Below are 15,300 nucleotides of genomic sequence, written 5' to 3' on the forward strand. Positions count from 1 at the left end.
CATCATGCTGGCAAGGGCACTGTTGGTCACCAAACTGTTCTTGGATGGTTGGGAGAAGTTGCTCTCGGAGGATGTTTTGGTCTGTGACAGATGTCCAGGTAGACCTTGCCCCACCAGGACGCCAGAAGAAGGGAAGGACCAGGAAAAGGGCAGTATCTTCCTTGGACAATGAGGGGGCGACCTCCCTGGATTACATGGGGGGCCACAGAGCTTGGAAGCTCAACCCTATGGAGGGAAGTGGCCACTACCATGGGGTGCATGGACAGCTCAGGAACTATGGTCCGCAGCATTTCCGTCACACCTGGAAGTGCTGTCAGAAGAGGAGCTGAACTCACTTGCGGCACTTCCACCATGCTCAGAAGTGCTACTGGATGTTAATTAGGGAGCACTTGGAGCACTTCCAGGTGCTGTATAAAACAGGCCACCTCACTCCACTCAGAAGCCAGAGTCGGGAGCGAGTGAACATAGCTTGGAAGAGAGGAGTGGAGGCGACAGAGAGAGAGAAGGAAAGAAGTCTGAAGGACTAACTGCTGGTGATTGGTGCACTGTATTTGTGGGTGGTACAATAAATGTGTGGGTCCAAATATCTCCACAGGTCCCATTCTTAATTCATGGCTGTGCTCTTAGGCAAAACTGTGTGTGAGCCCACTCCCTTGGCTAAGAAACGACCCCACACATGAATGGTCACAGGATGCTTTACTGTTGGCATGACACAGGACTGATGGTAGCGCTCACCTTTTCTTTTTTCCAGATGCCCAAAACAATCGGAAAGGGGATTCATCAGAGAAAATGACTTTACTCAAGTCCTCAGCAGTCCAATCCCTGTACCTTTTGCAGAATATCAGTCTGTCCCTGATGTTTTTCTTGGCTTCTTTGCTGCCCTTCTTGACACCCACCAGGCCATCCTCCAAAAGTCTTCACCTCCCTCACTGTGCGTGCAGATGCACTCACACGGGCCTCCTGAGCAAGCTCTGCACTGTTGGTGCCCCCCAATCCCAAGCCATGAATCAACTTTGCTGGTCTTTCTTGGGGGCCCTGAATCCTTCTTCACAACAGCACTGGAAATGTTTTTTTGGGGGGATTAAGTTCATTTTCAAGGCAAAGAGGGACTTTGCATTTAATTGCAACTCATCTGATAACTCGTCATAACATTTTGGAGTAGATGCAAATTGCCATCATAAAAACTGAGGCAGCAAACTTTGTGAAAATTAATATTTGTGTCATTCTCAAAACTTTTGGCCATGGCTGTTCAGATTTAGCTGGTTCCTAGCTGTGTAGAATGGGGGTCCACACAAATTTAAAACCACAAGCAACTGCTATTGTGAAACAACTTACCTGGATTCATGATAGCCCCATCAGGAACTGGGAGTAAAAGTGAAAAGCTGATAGTGTCGTTATTTCGATCCACCGCCATGAACACAAATGTATTATTGAAGTTCACTTTACACTGAATTACAGAAGGGCCCGTAATCGAGGGAGGCATGTTTCCTGAAACGAAAATTATAAAGAACAGAGCATTATGTGTGTCTGCACCCCTGAGACTGACAGGAACATAAAAGCGCTCTCTTGTCCCCATGAAATGCTTGCGTTCATATAACAAGTGTTTCAATGTTTCACTAGAAAAGGTCCAGAGAAGAGTAACTAGGCTGATTCCAGGGCTACAGAGGATGAATTATAAGGAAAGATTAAAAGAGCTGAGCCTATACAGTTTAAGCAAAAGAAAATTAAGAGGTGACATGATTGAAGTGTTTAAAATTATGAAGGGAATGATTACAGTGGATCGAGACTGTTAGTTTAAAATGATTTCATGAAGTGAATGGGGGACACAGTTGGAAATTTGTTAAGGGTAAATTTCTCACAAACATTAGGAAGTTTTTCTTTACACAAAGAACGATAGACACTTGGAATAAGCTACCAAGTAGTGTGGTAGACAGTAAGACGTTGGGGACTTTCAAAACTTGACTTGATCCTTTTTTGAAGAAATAAGTGGATAGGACTGGTGAGCTTTGTTGGGCTGAATGGCCTGTTCTCGTCTAGAGTATTCTAATGTTCTAATGGAGTTAGTGAGGGGTGAGGCGCAGAGATATCTGGTCCAGTCAAGGTAACAAGAAGAGAGCATGGTACCACCACACAGTTTCCACAGGGTTAAGTGATAGAGCCATTTGTGTAACATGCCACACTGCACTATGATCTGCTGCCCAGCTATCTGTGATTTCCAAGGGTACTGCAGGTGCAAAGAGGGCAGGAGACTGAGGAGAGTCCAAACAGTGGCTTGGGGAACGAACTTTCATTATATTCATAAAAAGTCACAACCATTGAGAGCATCATGTTGATTGAAACACCACTGGCAGGAAGTACCAAATAGGCGATATTGGGACTCTATTCACTGGGCAATGGCCATTAGTCCAGAAACTGTTATACCAGTCTTTCCCCTTTCACTTACATTACCAAGAGCCACCACAGGTCACTGACAAGTGACTTTCATGTTGTCCTGCAGTCTAACCTCAGGAAAGGGCTTTCTAGAATCAAGACGTGAGTTTCCATAAGCATGAGAAGACAGTTCAAGCAGAGGCATACAGAGAAAGTGAGTAATATGTGAATTTCCCCTTGGGATTAATAAAGTATCTATCTATCTATCTATCTATCTATCTATCTATCTATCTATCTATCTATCTATCTATCTATCTATCTATCTATCTATCTATCTATCTATCTATCTATCTATCTATCTATCTATCTATCTATCTATCTATCTATCTATCTATCTATCTATCTATCTAATAAGGGGAGGAAAGGGGGATATTTGGTTGTGTTTTTATATATTTTTTCATGAACTTCCTAATTTTAACCAGTTGAATTTTCCTTCGTATTTCATTTAGTGTTAAATGCAGAATTAGCTAACATTGTAGTATTCTGGTTCTGATACAGGTCTCCAGTCCTTGGTTCAAATTGTGCCTTGTGTACCTTCTCCTCACGTCCATGTACAGTATATTTTCTCTCTGCACTCTCGCAGAGATGATAGATTAGCTCAGTGGTTCTCAAACTGTGGGGCAGGCCCTCCTAGTGGGGGCGCAAAGTAACAAAAAGGGGGGGCGCAAAGATGTGAAAAAAAGAAAACAAGAATCGAATATATGAAAAATACATCTATTGAAAATAAAACAAATTAACTTAAACTACATTCTGATACTAGAAAAATAAATATAGAGTTAGATAAATGTCGATAAAAGTTAAGTAGGTACTGTATAATAAAATATGCATCTATGATATATCATTAATTAAAAAAGAACAAATTGGTATAAGTGGGCTCCTTTCAAAAAAACGTTAGGGGGGCATGATTACAACTGTTATGAAAACTTGAGTCGCAAATACTTAAAGGTTGAGAAATGCTGGGTTAGCTGGACTGGCCAAGTAGAAGTGAATGGGCCCTCTGATGCACTGGCATACTATCCAGAGTGGGTTCCTGCTTTGTGCCCAACACTGCTGTGATGGGTTTCAGCTTCCTGCAAACCAGGAATGGATTAAGAGGATTAGGAAAATAGATGGATGAGGAACAATGAATGAGTGAATAAATTAATTCTCCTTCCGTGAAAAAGAAATAAGCAGACTTTAACACACTTTTGAGATGGACTTGGCTTCAGCTATTGATGAGTAATATGATTTGAATAAAGATGAATTTGCTGTGAAATTCAGTGTTTGTTAAAACAAATTGAGTTTCACTTCCTGGGAAATTCATGCCATCGCTACAAGAATAGTCTGGAAGCATTTACATGCTATATGCTGCATGTGTTGGCCTGTCATTTATTATTTACGTGGCAGACTGATTTCCTGTCATGTGTGGACATTTTCTTGAGCCATCAGATACCCAGTTTGTCAATTATGATGGACAATCTTGGCAATCGCAATCCTAAAGATGCATCAGAGACAGAAAAGAAACTTGAAGCAGCTCATCTTCTGCAGCAATCAAGGAGCAGGAAAGGGTGGTTGCTAGGTAACGGTGGTAGGGAGTGGACGTGGGAGTGGCTAATCGGCTTCCCATGTAGTCAGATTTTTCTGTGTGTTGTGAGCTTGAGAGTTCCCAATCACAGAAAAAGCCAAGCTTAAAAGAAGGGGCAAGGCAGCCTTTTGCTGTAACGCATCAAAAATCCGTAATATATTAACACTAGACAAAGAGCCCGTTTCGACAACGTAAGATGAAACGGGCACGAGTTTGTGTCAGCAGTGTATGAAGAACAAATGATAAGTAACGAAGAAGTTGTTTTGTAATGATTGTAGTCCGCTTTACTCATTACTGTACAGGCTTGTACTGTTAGTTGATGAATTTTCCAGGCTTATAGTATAATATTGAATGATGAATGTTCCAGTACAATATGGAATAGTAATAAGTATAAGCACCACAAACCTGATATAGGTGTATTGAATGAATTCATAATTGCATCAGAATGCGTAATTAGGCCTCGAGCTGTAGTCAAAATTGCCTTTCAGGCCTCTAGAGCTTTAATCGAAGTCGCCTTTCTCTTGGAATTTTTGCGACTGTAAATCTGCCGCCTACTGCGATGTTGGGGTTGGATGTCGGTCTCGTAAGGTTTTTTGGGCAGCTGCGCAGAAGGCGACTGCGCATTCGGCTTCGGAGGGACGTGAGTGAGTGAGTGAGGAGGCAGGCGAATTATGTATTAAGATTGGAGATATACAAGGCTAACACTGTGGATCACTTAAAAAAAAAAAACTCCTACAAACCCCACCTTTTTAATTTGGCTTTTTCATAGCTACATTTTAGATGTACACTCAATACAATATATAGAACTGTCACATTCTTCAGGGATTTGCAATCACTACTAATCTCAGCTTTTCTCTGCTTTCTTTTCCAGTTTTCCACCACCTGATCGAAGCCTTGTGCAGCCACCTGGGATGCTGGAATGAAGGCGGAAGCCCTGGCCGTCCACAAGACTGACTGAAACGAATCCTCTAGGACCAAGCCTGGAGAATGCCCAGGCTGGGTGGTCTTTTGGCCTCGGATACCCTACAGATATTTCTTTGGCTTAATTGCACTTTATTTATTTGTTTTTATGTATTCCTGGCCATCTAACCTTGTCCTCATACTCAACTTTAGAGATTTAAAACACAATATTATATATTAGACAAATCATATAACTAACAATAGTTATATAACTAATTATATTTTGCTAATTTTATATCTATGTTATGTAAGCCTGTATTGATTTATTTTTTATTACTTATTCATTCTTATTCTTGCCTAATTAACTTCTTTTCTTGTAACTATTTCTTTGACATTCTGTGTATGAAAATGTGCCATAGAAATAAATGTTGTTGTTGATGTAAGCTCCGTGGAGCACAAAAGGTAAAAAAGAGTTGAGTCCCAAAACAGAATCCAGAAAATCCATTCCAAAAGAGTTAAAAGTTCCAAATTTCCTATAACTCACCGGGGGGGGGGGGGGTTTGGGGTGTTTACAAGTGGGGTTAGAAGTATGCACTGACACAGTGTGCTGCTGCACCCACCACACGATGACCCACCTCAGGATCCCAAATTAGTACACAAAAGCGCACAGAAATATGAGTAGTAACACTCACCAACACCCAAATGCATTCAAATGAACCACAAGGGACTGTGGGTTGCCCCTGTTTTTATAGGACAGAGGCCAGTCGTTTCTGTTGATTGACAGGTGGCCCCGTCTCTTGGGGAATCACTCATAGAACACATGGTAGATAATCCAAGATACATAAATACATAGAAGTAAAATGGTCAACAATATTAATATACGTAAAAGACTCAAAAATGAAAATAAAAATGACATTAAATACAAATTTGAGCCCGACATCACTGTGGAGAAAGCAGAGTATTGTGCACAAAGGTACATTTAAGTGTGTTGCCGTGTCAAAAATATGCAACATGTTTCACTTTTTAAAAATGCGCAAGCTGAAATGAACGAGAGACAAAACCAGAATTGATTTTGCTAGTGTGCGACAGATTACATGCATTAAGAACAGAGGCAAGCATGGAAGTGTGTATCAGGCTTTAGGGAGCAGCAGTCCTTGTTTCCCACATGAAAAACTTTAAAACTTCTTATAACTTATTTTCAGTTTGTTTTGTTTTTTTTGCAATTACAAAGTCACCTGCAAAGCAAAGTTTAGTGTCAATTTTGCGAAAATGTTTTCTGAATTGAAACCTACCTGTTACACTCATCACTAGCTTTAACTAAGTAAAAATTAACCCATCACTATCATGTTTCAGCCGGCATTTTCTCCTTGGCCGGTGTTAATGTCGTGTTTTGTGTCTGTATTTTTCAACTTTGCATTATTTATTTGTATTAATGCTTCTTTCTTTTATAATGTACCTATTCTTGTGTGTGTGTGTGTTAGGACAGGAGCATGGCCTAGGTAATGTCCATTGTTTTTTTGTGACTGGCTCCCCAAGGGGTTGGGGCCACCTGCCAATCACTGCCAAGAACTATGGGACGCCCTCCCTTAAAGAGTGTGGAGGGCCATTCATTGAACGTGCTCGGTGTGGAGTGCTTTCACTATTGTTTTCCATTGTCTGGATTTTGAACCCTTGCTCTGTGTTTGACCTTGTCTCTGGATTTTGTATTGGGACTGTGTTGACTGATATTTTTTTTTTAACTTTTGCCAGCTTTGGATTCTGTTTTGGGACATATTTGCTGCATCTGCCTTGCCTCTTCAGGCATCTCCTGTGTGCTCTTTGGAGCTTTGGAATGTGCCAGTGTTAAAATAAACCATTTATTTATGATAAAGATTTGTTTCAGCCCTTTAGGTATCTAGTCAGGGTATTTGACAGTGTTTTCCCCCTCTAGTAGGTAACTGCTGAGAGTGCTTCGGAACCTGTGCTTTTGGGACTCCTCAGATCATGACAATCACCTGCTTGATAGTCCTATAAACTTTGTTATATGATGCGGGCATTCTACTTGCCAGCCATTGTGCTACACATTAGCACATGACTCAGATGCCATAAGAGCTTACCAAACAGAGCCAGCATTTTTTCAGATTTCTCCAAGAACTTGATGGTCTGCATGCCCACATCAATGAGGCCAGTGGCAAGAAAGTCATGGAGGCAGGGGATCTTCCCTCTACAGGTGTTCCTGTTTTGTTCAAGTATGTCTGCACTCACTGATGTCAGGAGCTCCTCCATGAAGACAGGCTGGAAGTTACTGGATTCCTGGTCTGAGGGGATCAAGATTTCAGGTTGGGGGACAGTCCCTAAAGAAAATGAGTGCAGATGTTAGATTAAACAGATGTAATTTTACATAGATCATGTACAGTAAGTCATGAATTGATTCTGCTCAGATTTCACTCAAGAACAGCATAAAATACCCAGCCTGAATGACTGCATGCTATTTAGTTATTGTAATTTGGGCTACTAGTCAGATCTGATATGAAATATGGGCAGGATACATCCATGCACTATCTCAACCCACATTTCTGCCATTTAGGGTCTCAGAAAAATGGAGAGCATCCCATTCAGCAGAGAGAAGCAAGACCCTGATGAGAAGCCATTCCTATATCAAACACATTGAAACACTAAACGCCAGGCCAGTTCACAAAAGCTGAACAAGGGTTCAAATGCTGTGAGGCAGAATAACTTCCCAGTTTTCCGTGAACTCTGACTGTGCTGTGGAGATCATTCATTCAATGTGTAAATTCCTCAGAAACGTGGAGAATATAAATGAATTTAGCAGGACCTTCAATAAAAAGGTATTAGAAGAAGAATGGTATGGTAACATTTCTATAATACAGTATGATGGATTATGTGGACTTCAGATTCTAAATCAAAAGAAGTTATACCCTATATTATTTTTGTTTTATAAATTACCTATGCATTACTGGTGGACAGAAGGTTAAATTGAAAAGTTTCATGAAAAAAGGTATACTACATAAAAATGGACCGGTCACATTTGTATCATACAAATGATCATGAAAGGATTTGGTAATGTCGAGCAAAAACATTCGGTAGGCATTTAACTCTCAGGCACCACAGTGGTTACCACTCCCAAGACTTGGATTTGATTTGTAGAATTTTCAGTCGCTAGAGTTTATAAGTTCTGGCTGTGTCCTTAACCATTTTTTCTGGGTCTGTCATATCTCCCAGAGATGTTGCTTATTACATTAAATGGTGACTTGAGGTCAGAGTGGTGGTTCTGAGGCTGGGGAACTGCATTGGCAATCGGAAGAATAAATAAATGCCAAAAGTGATTCCACTCCATTGAACCCCTGAGCAAGGCCCTTAACCTGCAATTACTCTGTCCTGGGTATGACGTTCACCAGCATCCAGCCCTGCAGGTAGGCCCTCCAACTTGCAAGGGGAAATTTTTGGGTTGGTAGTAGGATTGGTATTCCAGCTACTGTAAAAAAAACTTCCCACTGTTCCATTCCATTCGAACTAGTGAGATGCTGAGATGTCACCCCATTGCATGGCTACCCTTGGGTCCTAATTTAGGATCCTGGTGTGGGTCACTGTGTGGTGGGTGCAGAAAGATGGTGTATCGGTGTACGCTCCTAAGCTCTGTTGTGAATGTGTGTGTCCAGCAATGGACTGGCTCCCACTTTGCACTTTGTTGGCATGATAGGCTCTAGACCATGTTCATGTTCAAACAATGAATGGACAGATCCAAATCTTAAAACTAATTTGCTTTAAGCAGTAGCTTTTTCATTGTATTGTGTGTAGTACAACTTACAGGAAAGGCCAAAGTCATAGATTGCCTTCTCAGTTGGGATTTTCCCATCTTTGAAAGATAAACGCTTTCCATTGGAGTAGAGGAAGTCATCCATTTTGTCTCCATTCCACTGTCCCAGTAGACCAACAGTCCGGTTGTAAAAAGACTGAGGGACCTTAATGACTGCTCTCAAATGGCCACTTGAGTCCATGTCCACTGAGATTTGCAGACCAGAGCTATAGACGAGAACACTCTGCGTGTCCACAGGGTGGAGGAGGGCAAAGTCCTTCTGTGGAGACTGCCAAAGGCCATCACCTACAAAATAAAGCCAGGGTCAGTTAAACTGGACTTCTGCCATGTTTTGCTTCCTTACCACATTTTGGCTGCTGTAGGTGCCAAAAGCAAAGAATGTGGCAGGCAGAACTCAGCGATTACACTTTCTGCCTTAACAGGCAAAAACAGAAATCTATGGAGGGACAGAATTAAAAATAAGGAAGAAATGGTTGGAAGTGCATGTTTCAAAGTTATTTTCTGGAAAAAGACCTTTCAAAAATGCATTTGTAATTTCTGATATTAAATATTCAGTAACAGATTAAATGTGATAAATTTGCCCATCACATTTTTCTACCCAGGGTTCAAGTCTTAGATAAGCTTATTCTGTTTATAGACCACTGTATACATCCATAGGAAATTCAGAGTTAGCTGAAATAACCTGTGCTAATGTTAAAATGCACAAAAATCAAGTACTTAAAAATAAATTTAATAACATAAGTCGTGCAGAGCCTGACTGAGAAGTCTCAAACTAAAATTAAATGAAAATCACAGGCATGGTTTAAAATTCCCCGAGTAGAGTCTGAAAACATCTTTGGCTCATAACCGTAAGCTGCATTAAAATATCATCCACAATGGTAAACTCCAGAAAATCACAGTAATTGAAAACACTGGAAATGTAAGGAAAAAATGTGTCAGAAATTGAAAATACAATTCACTAAGTGGAAGAAATTAACACAGTAAATACTAATAAAAGGGAGCAAAGCACATGAAAACAATAAAATACCTCAGATATGAAGTGTATCAAGTAAGTGCATTAAAGAAGTTAAAATTAAAAATGTGCCAAAAAGCAATTAGAAATAAATATACTGGAAAAGTATAAATTCCTAAAAAATCCACTATTAGAAAATAGAAAGCAAAAATAAATGGTATAAACTGGATATGTGCAAGTGTACTGCAGCCTCCAATCTGAAAAAGGAGAAAATGGAAGCACCAGATTATTTGATGGGTACCAAAATTTAAGAGCACACCACTTGCATCTGGGTGTTTTAAACAAAAAAGGGACAAAGTGAACAGGGATATACTCTTGCTCAAGGTCCGTGACTAAGACATACAAAATAAATACAATACTAATACAATAATACTATTGTACTAAGACATACAATACAATACAAAATAGTGCTCTTAACATTTAAAGCTCTCCACAATCTTGCTCCTCCCTATCTTACTTATCTTACACTCTCTTTCGCTCACTCTAATCTTCATCTGCAGCTCTACTTTCTGTACCACACATCAAACTCTGTTCTATAGGAGCTCCAGCGTCTCTCATAGTGCTCCTCAACTCTGGAATTCTCTTCTCTCTAATATCTGTCATCTAGATGCAGTAACACATTTTAAAACTGCCCTCAAAACTGGCATGCCAATTATGAATTTATCTTTGATGTTTGCTACTACCTCTGTACCAGATTGCTATTTGATTTTATCGTCCTGTTTGTTTTTATATCTTACTAGGTGTCCCCCGCAGCTCCGTCTGCGTAGTAGTAAAACAGGACAGTCAGGAGGGCCCTCCCCAGCTCCCTACTCCTGATGTCATGCTTCCCCTTCCCCTCGGCCCGCAGCCTCTATCTCAGATTAGTGTGAATATATCTCTCCTGCAAGCAAGATTTTTATCTCAATGAGAGAAGTCGCAAAGCCAACTGGAATATTCAAGCAAATTATAGAAAAAAAACAGATCTAAATCCATTAAGTAGTTCTCTCATGAAAAGCGGACAGACATACAGATAGACAGATAGAGAGACGTTGGATTTTATATATAGAGAGATTACTGTTGTTTAATTCTATTGTAAGGAGACCTTAAGTATTAAGAAAGGTGCCCTATTAAATAAAATTTATTATTATTGTTATTATTATTATTATTATTAGTAGTATTATTATTACCGTCTCTTTAAGGTGTACTCACCAGATGGCATGCTGACTTCCTCATCATCCAGTAACACCAGGAGCTCACTTTCATTGCTCGCTGGCCTCCACTCCACCTGTACCAAAAGTCTCATTCTGTTAAAATCTTTTCATAAATCCATGCATGCTTATTCTTTAATATAACATCTTCTTGAACCTCTTCATTTCTCTGTTAAACTGTATTTAATGTAATTAAGAAATTACTGAATAAAATTAGTTATGGAAAAAGTTTCAATAGTTTTCTCTCTCAAAGTACGGCAAAATTATAAAATAAAGCACTTACTCTGTAGTCCTTTGATATATATATGTATAGTAAAGTAAGGTCTCCTATTTTTTTAGAAATACAAACAACCGTTTATTTTCTATAATGTTTACATCATTTTAAAGGTTAAAGACATTTCTTTTCTACATAATCGCCATTTCGGTCGATGCATTTTTGTAGACGCTGTGGTAGTTTTAGAATGCCCATGTCATACCAGCTCGCCACCATGTCCTTCAGGAAGCGTTGAACATCATCTTTCACCTCTTCGTCGGAGCAGAATCGCCTTCCAGACAAATATTCTTTCAACTAGGGAACAGGTGATAGTCACTGGGTGCCAAGTCCAGACTATAGGGTGGGTGGATGATGAAGTTCCAACCGCCGATCTTTACGCATGTTTTCCTCAACCTTTGAGACTGTCTCGTCGGAAATTGATGGTCTCCTGTGCGAACTTCGCACTTGGCGGTAGCGTTCAACGGGAGCTCCATTTTTAAGGGCTGCCAAGCCAAGATTTAGCATCCCAGCGAAGCCGCACATGCTTGTTTGGGAGTGGAGGAAGCACCAGTCACAACAGTGTGGCCAACAGCCGTACGAACAGTTTCTCTACGTCCCCACCGCTTGGAGACCTTACTTTTGGGATTGCCGTTGTATACAGTATATATATATATAGTATATATATATATAATATATATATATATATATAATATATAGTATATATATAATATATATATATATTGTATACAGTATATTGTCACACACGTGCGATTAAGAGGCAGCTAAAGAGTAATTGTAATACTACACCAGACCAGGGGATGGCGGAGTGTGCTGATTGTCTATTTCAGTTCCTTGCAGACCATTCCTGGGAAATCCTGCCAGGTTCCAGCAACCCTGATGATGTCACTTCCAGTTCCACACCCTGATGATGTCACTTCCAGTTCCAGCAACCCCGAAGACGCCACTTCCAGTCCAGAAGATGTCACTTCCAGTTCCGGCATAGATAACATCATTTCCTCCTCTGTTTTGGACTCAGTCTTGTAAACTTCCTAGCATTTTCCACCTTTTTGCAGCCAGGATATATTATATGGGTGGCTGCCCTAAACCTTCTTATGTCAGTAGTCTGTTCTTGTGACAGTGGCGTTGTCAGCAGGATGGTGGGTTCCTCAAAGAAAATGGGCCACTGGACATGCAGTCTCCCCGGGAATGAGGTGGAATGCTGGTGGAAGGGGAGGAAAGGTTTATGTGTACTTACCAACCCCCTGACACTGTCCCATATGGGAAATGTAGTCATTAATGGACTTAAAGTCAAGGCACTCTTTGACTCAGGCAGCAAGCATTTCCCCTTGGGATTAATAAAGTATCTATCTATCTATCTATCTATCTATCTATCTATCTATCTATCTATCTATCTATCTATCTATCTATCTATCTATCTATCTATCTATCTATCTATCTATCTATCTATCTATCTATCTATCTATCTATCTATCTATCTATCTATCTACATTTCCATTGTTGATTGGCAATATGTATTACTGCGACAGTGGATAAAGGTAAAGACCAGTCTTGCTCCAGAATCACCGGAAAAAGTAGTGTAGGGAGGACTGCCACAGGGAATTTTCTCAACGATCCTCCCAACTGATGAAACTTAGGGCGGTTTTATATTTTCAGACTACTCTGTGTATACATTTAATACTGGTCTATAGTTTGTTCAAGAACTAAGTGTTCCAAGGTCTTCTTTTAATTTGCAACAAATTTAAAGTTGAAACTTTGGTGAAATAATTGCAGATGGCTAGTAATATAATATAATTATTAAGTAGTTGTCTCGTGAAAAGCGGACAGACATACAGACAGACAGACCTTGGATTTTATATATAGAGAGATATTATGTTATCTGCGGTGGGTTGGCACCCTGTCCGGGATTGGTTCCTGCCTTGTGCCCTGTGTTGGCTGGGATTGGCTTCAGCAGACCCCTGTGACCCTGTGTTTGGATTCAGTGGGTTGGAAAATGGATGGATGGATGGATGGATGGATATTATATTATATTATATTATATTATATTATATTATATTATATTATATTATATTATATTATATTATATTATATTCATGGTGCTAAGACTCAAGATCAGAGGCTGTTTCCAAGACAAGCATCTGCATACTTTAACCAGATAGACAGAAGTAGCTCTGAAGTGCCTTTGTTTTATTGTAATCTTATGGCACTCTTTCAAGGATTAGCTCTGGACAGCCGCACGCTTTAGAACAATAACGGCTGATGTATTTAAAACATTTATAAGATCTTGTGAGGCAAAGAATCCAAGGTGCTAAAGGGATATAGAAATTATTTTCCTCAACAATTACCTAGACATTTTGTATTTCATTGTATTGCTTAAGCAGTGGTTATGCAGGAGGGTACAATTATTCAGTAAAAGTTGTTACATATTAAAAATTAGTTTTAAAAGAAGTAAAATGTTCAGGGAAGTGGTCTCAATAAAAGTTTGGACAGTTCTGGTTATTTGTGGCTTAATTGATATATAAATATAAAGACCCTAGGTATGTAGTAGTTAGTGTTTGTTGAAAGTCCCATGTACACAAGGGTTAATCAATGCAGGGTATCAAGAGACCATAGTCTTCCTCAACAGCATTGAGCACAAAGTCCTGTATGTGACCTGTTTTAGGATAAAGGTGTTTCTGCAATCTGTTTTTACAGATATAAAGTTCACTACAAAATAATGAAGGACAGGCTAAATAGACAGTTTCTCACTGAGAACAACAGTCAAGGTTATGCAGAAAGCTGACCCTTGTACTGTTCCCAGCAGACTTAAAAGGAGCACACAGTACTTACTTTGCCTTTCCCTTGGTAGAAAGCAGCAAGGCGCATAAAGGCGGTGACATTGGCTGGTGCTTGGTCAACTTTCACCACCTCCGTCAGGCCCTGCAGAGTGAACACGTTGGTCCCTTTGCTAGATGACAGTCTGAGAATGACATATTCACCGAGCCCTGTAAACGTGTAGTCCATCCCATCAAAGGTCCTGAAATGCAGGCTTCCATAGAACAGACCTTAGAAAGGAAAATTAAAAAAAACAAAGTGAGAAGAAAGGAAGAATTGTGCCTTGTTCTTCAACCAAACATCTCTACTAAGTATAGTGTGTACCTGTAATCAATGTATAAAATTCATTTTTTACATAATGTGATAACATTGATTTTAATTTTTTTTTCTTTTGTTTATAAAATGAATGCTGAAAAGCACAGTGAGACGGCATTCAGTCTGAAAGGTGCAATATCAATGACTGGGCTTCTGTATTCTGACGAGGTAGAGTGACCATTAGGTCAGAGGTACCCTACCTTTCTTCTTGCCATACAACCTCCAAGTTCCCCCATTTTTTGTCTTAATTTGTTAAAGGAATATTCCAACAAAAAAATTTTTTTTTTGTATCTTATTTACTCCATGCAGTTTATAGTAATTGCCAGGCAAAATTTTTAATCTCATTTTTTCATGCAGAATGGAAAAATAAAAAAATATATAACATAATAGAACCCAATGGTGGGTAGTTTTGTACAACAGCAAACAATGTGAAAAAGGCCGTGAAAAAAAAAATTCAAATAAATATTGCTAAACACATACAGTACATCCGGAAAAGTGAGGAGTGCACATTGTAAACAACAAATACATTCCCATAAAACTGCACTTCTGAATAAAGACAGGACTCTTTACCAATGAATGAGGGGGAGAGGCAGATCTTCAGATTAGAAGCTCAGTATTATGGGAAAGTTCTTGCTTAAGTTATGCACTAATGTTTCAGGAAGTATTTATTTAAAAAGTTTTATCAAAAAATGAATGTGTTTTACACATATTGAGTGTAGTGAGAAGGCAAGCAAAATGACACCTTTTATAGGCTAACTAAAAAGATTACAATATGCAAGCATTCGAGGCAAGATGTAAGAAGGGGCCTGAGTTGGAAATTATAAGCTTGCGTGTTGTAATCTTTTTAGTTAGCCAATAAAAGGTGTCATTTTGCTTGACTTCTCACTATATTCATATTAGCTAACACGGTACCACACCCTAGCACTACACATGTTGAACAAATAATTGGATAGCAGGTACTTGGATTATGTGACACAAGTAACATGAAAT

At 39.5% G+C, this 15,300-nt stretch overlaps 1 protein-coding gene across 1 annotated transcript in view; it reads right to left on the reverse strand.

Moving 5' to 3' along the window:
* Nucleotides 1–10,326, reverse strand: part of LOC114665734 (mucin-like protein) — a 51,723-nt gene extending 41,397 nt beyond the window's left edge. Inside the window, exons 1-4 of the mRNA XM_051919242.1 lie at nucleotides 10,239–10,326; nucleotides 8,703–8,996; nucleotides 6,991–7,227; nucleotides 1,336–1,488 (exon numbers count right to left, since the gene is read on the reverse strand). Of these exons, the coding sequence (XP_051775202.1) occupies nucleotides 1,336–1,488; nucleotides 6,991–7,227; nucleotides 8,703–8,996; nucleotides 10,239–10,326 (772 nt within the window). The remainder of the gene's footprint in view (nucleotides 1–1,335; nucleotides 1,489–6,990; nucleotides 7,228–8,702; nucleotides 8,997–10,238) is intronic.
* Between the last annotated feature and the right edge of the window lie 4,974 nt (nucleotides 10,327–15,300).

The sequence above is a fragment of the Erpetoichthys calabaricus genome, chromosome 15, assembly GCF_900747795.2.
Source record: "Erpetoichthys calabaricus chromosome 15, fErpCal1.3, whole genome shotgun sequence".
Taxonomy (NCBI): Eukaryota; Metazoa; Chordata; class Cladistia; order Polypteriformes; family Polypteridae; genus Erpetoichthys; species Erpetoichthys calabaricus.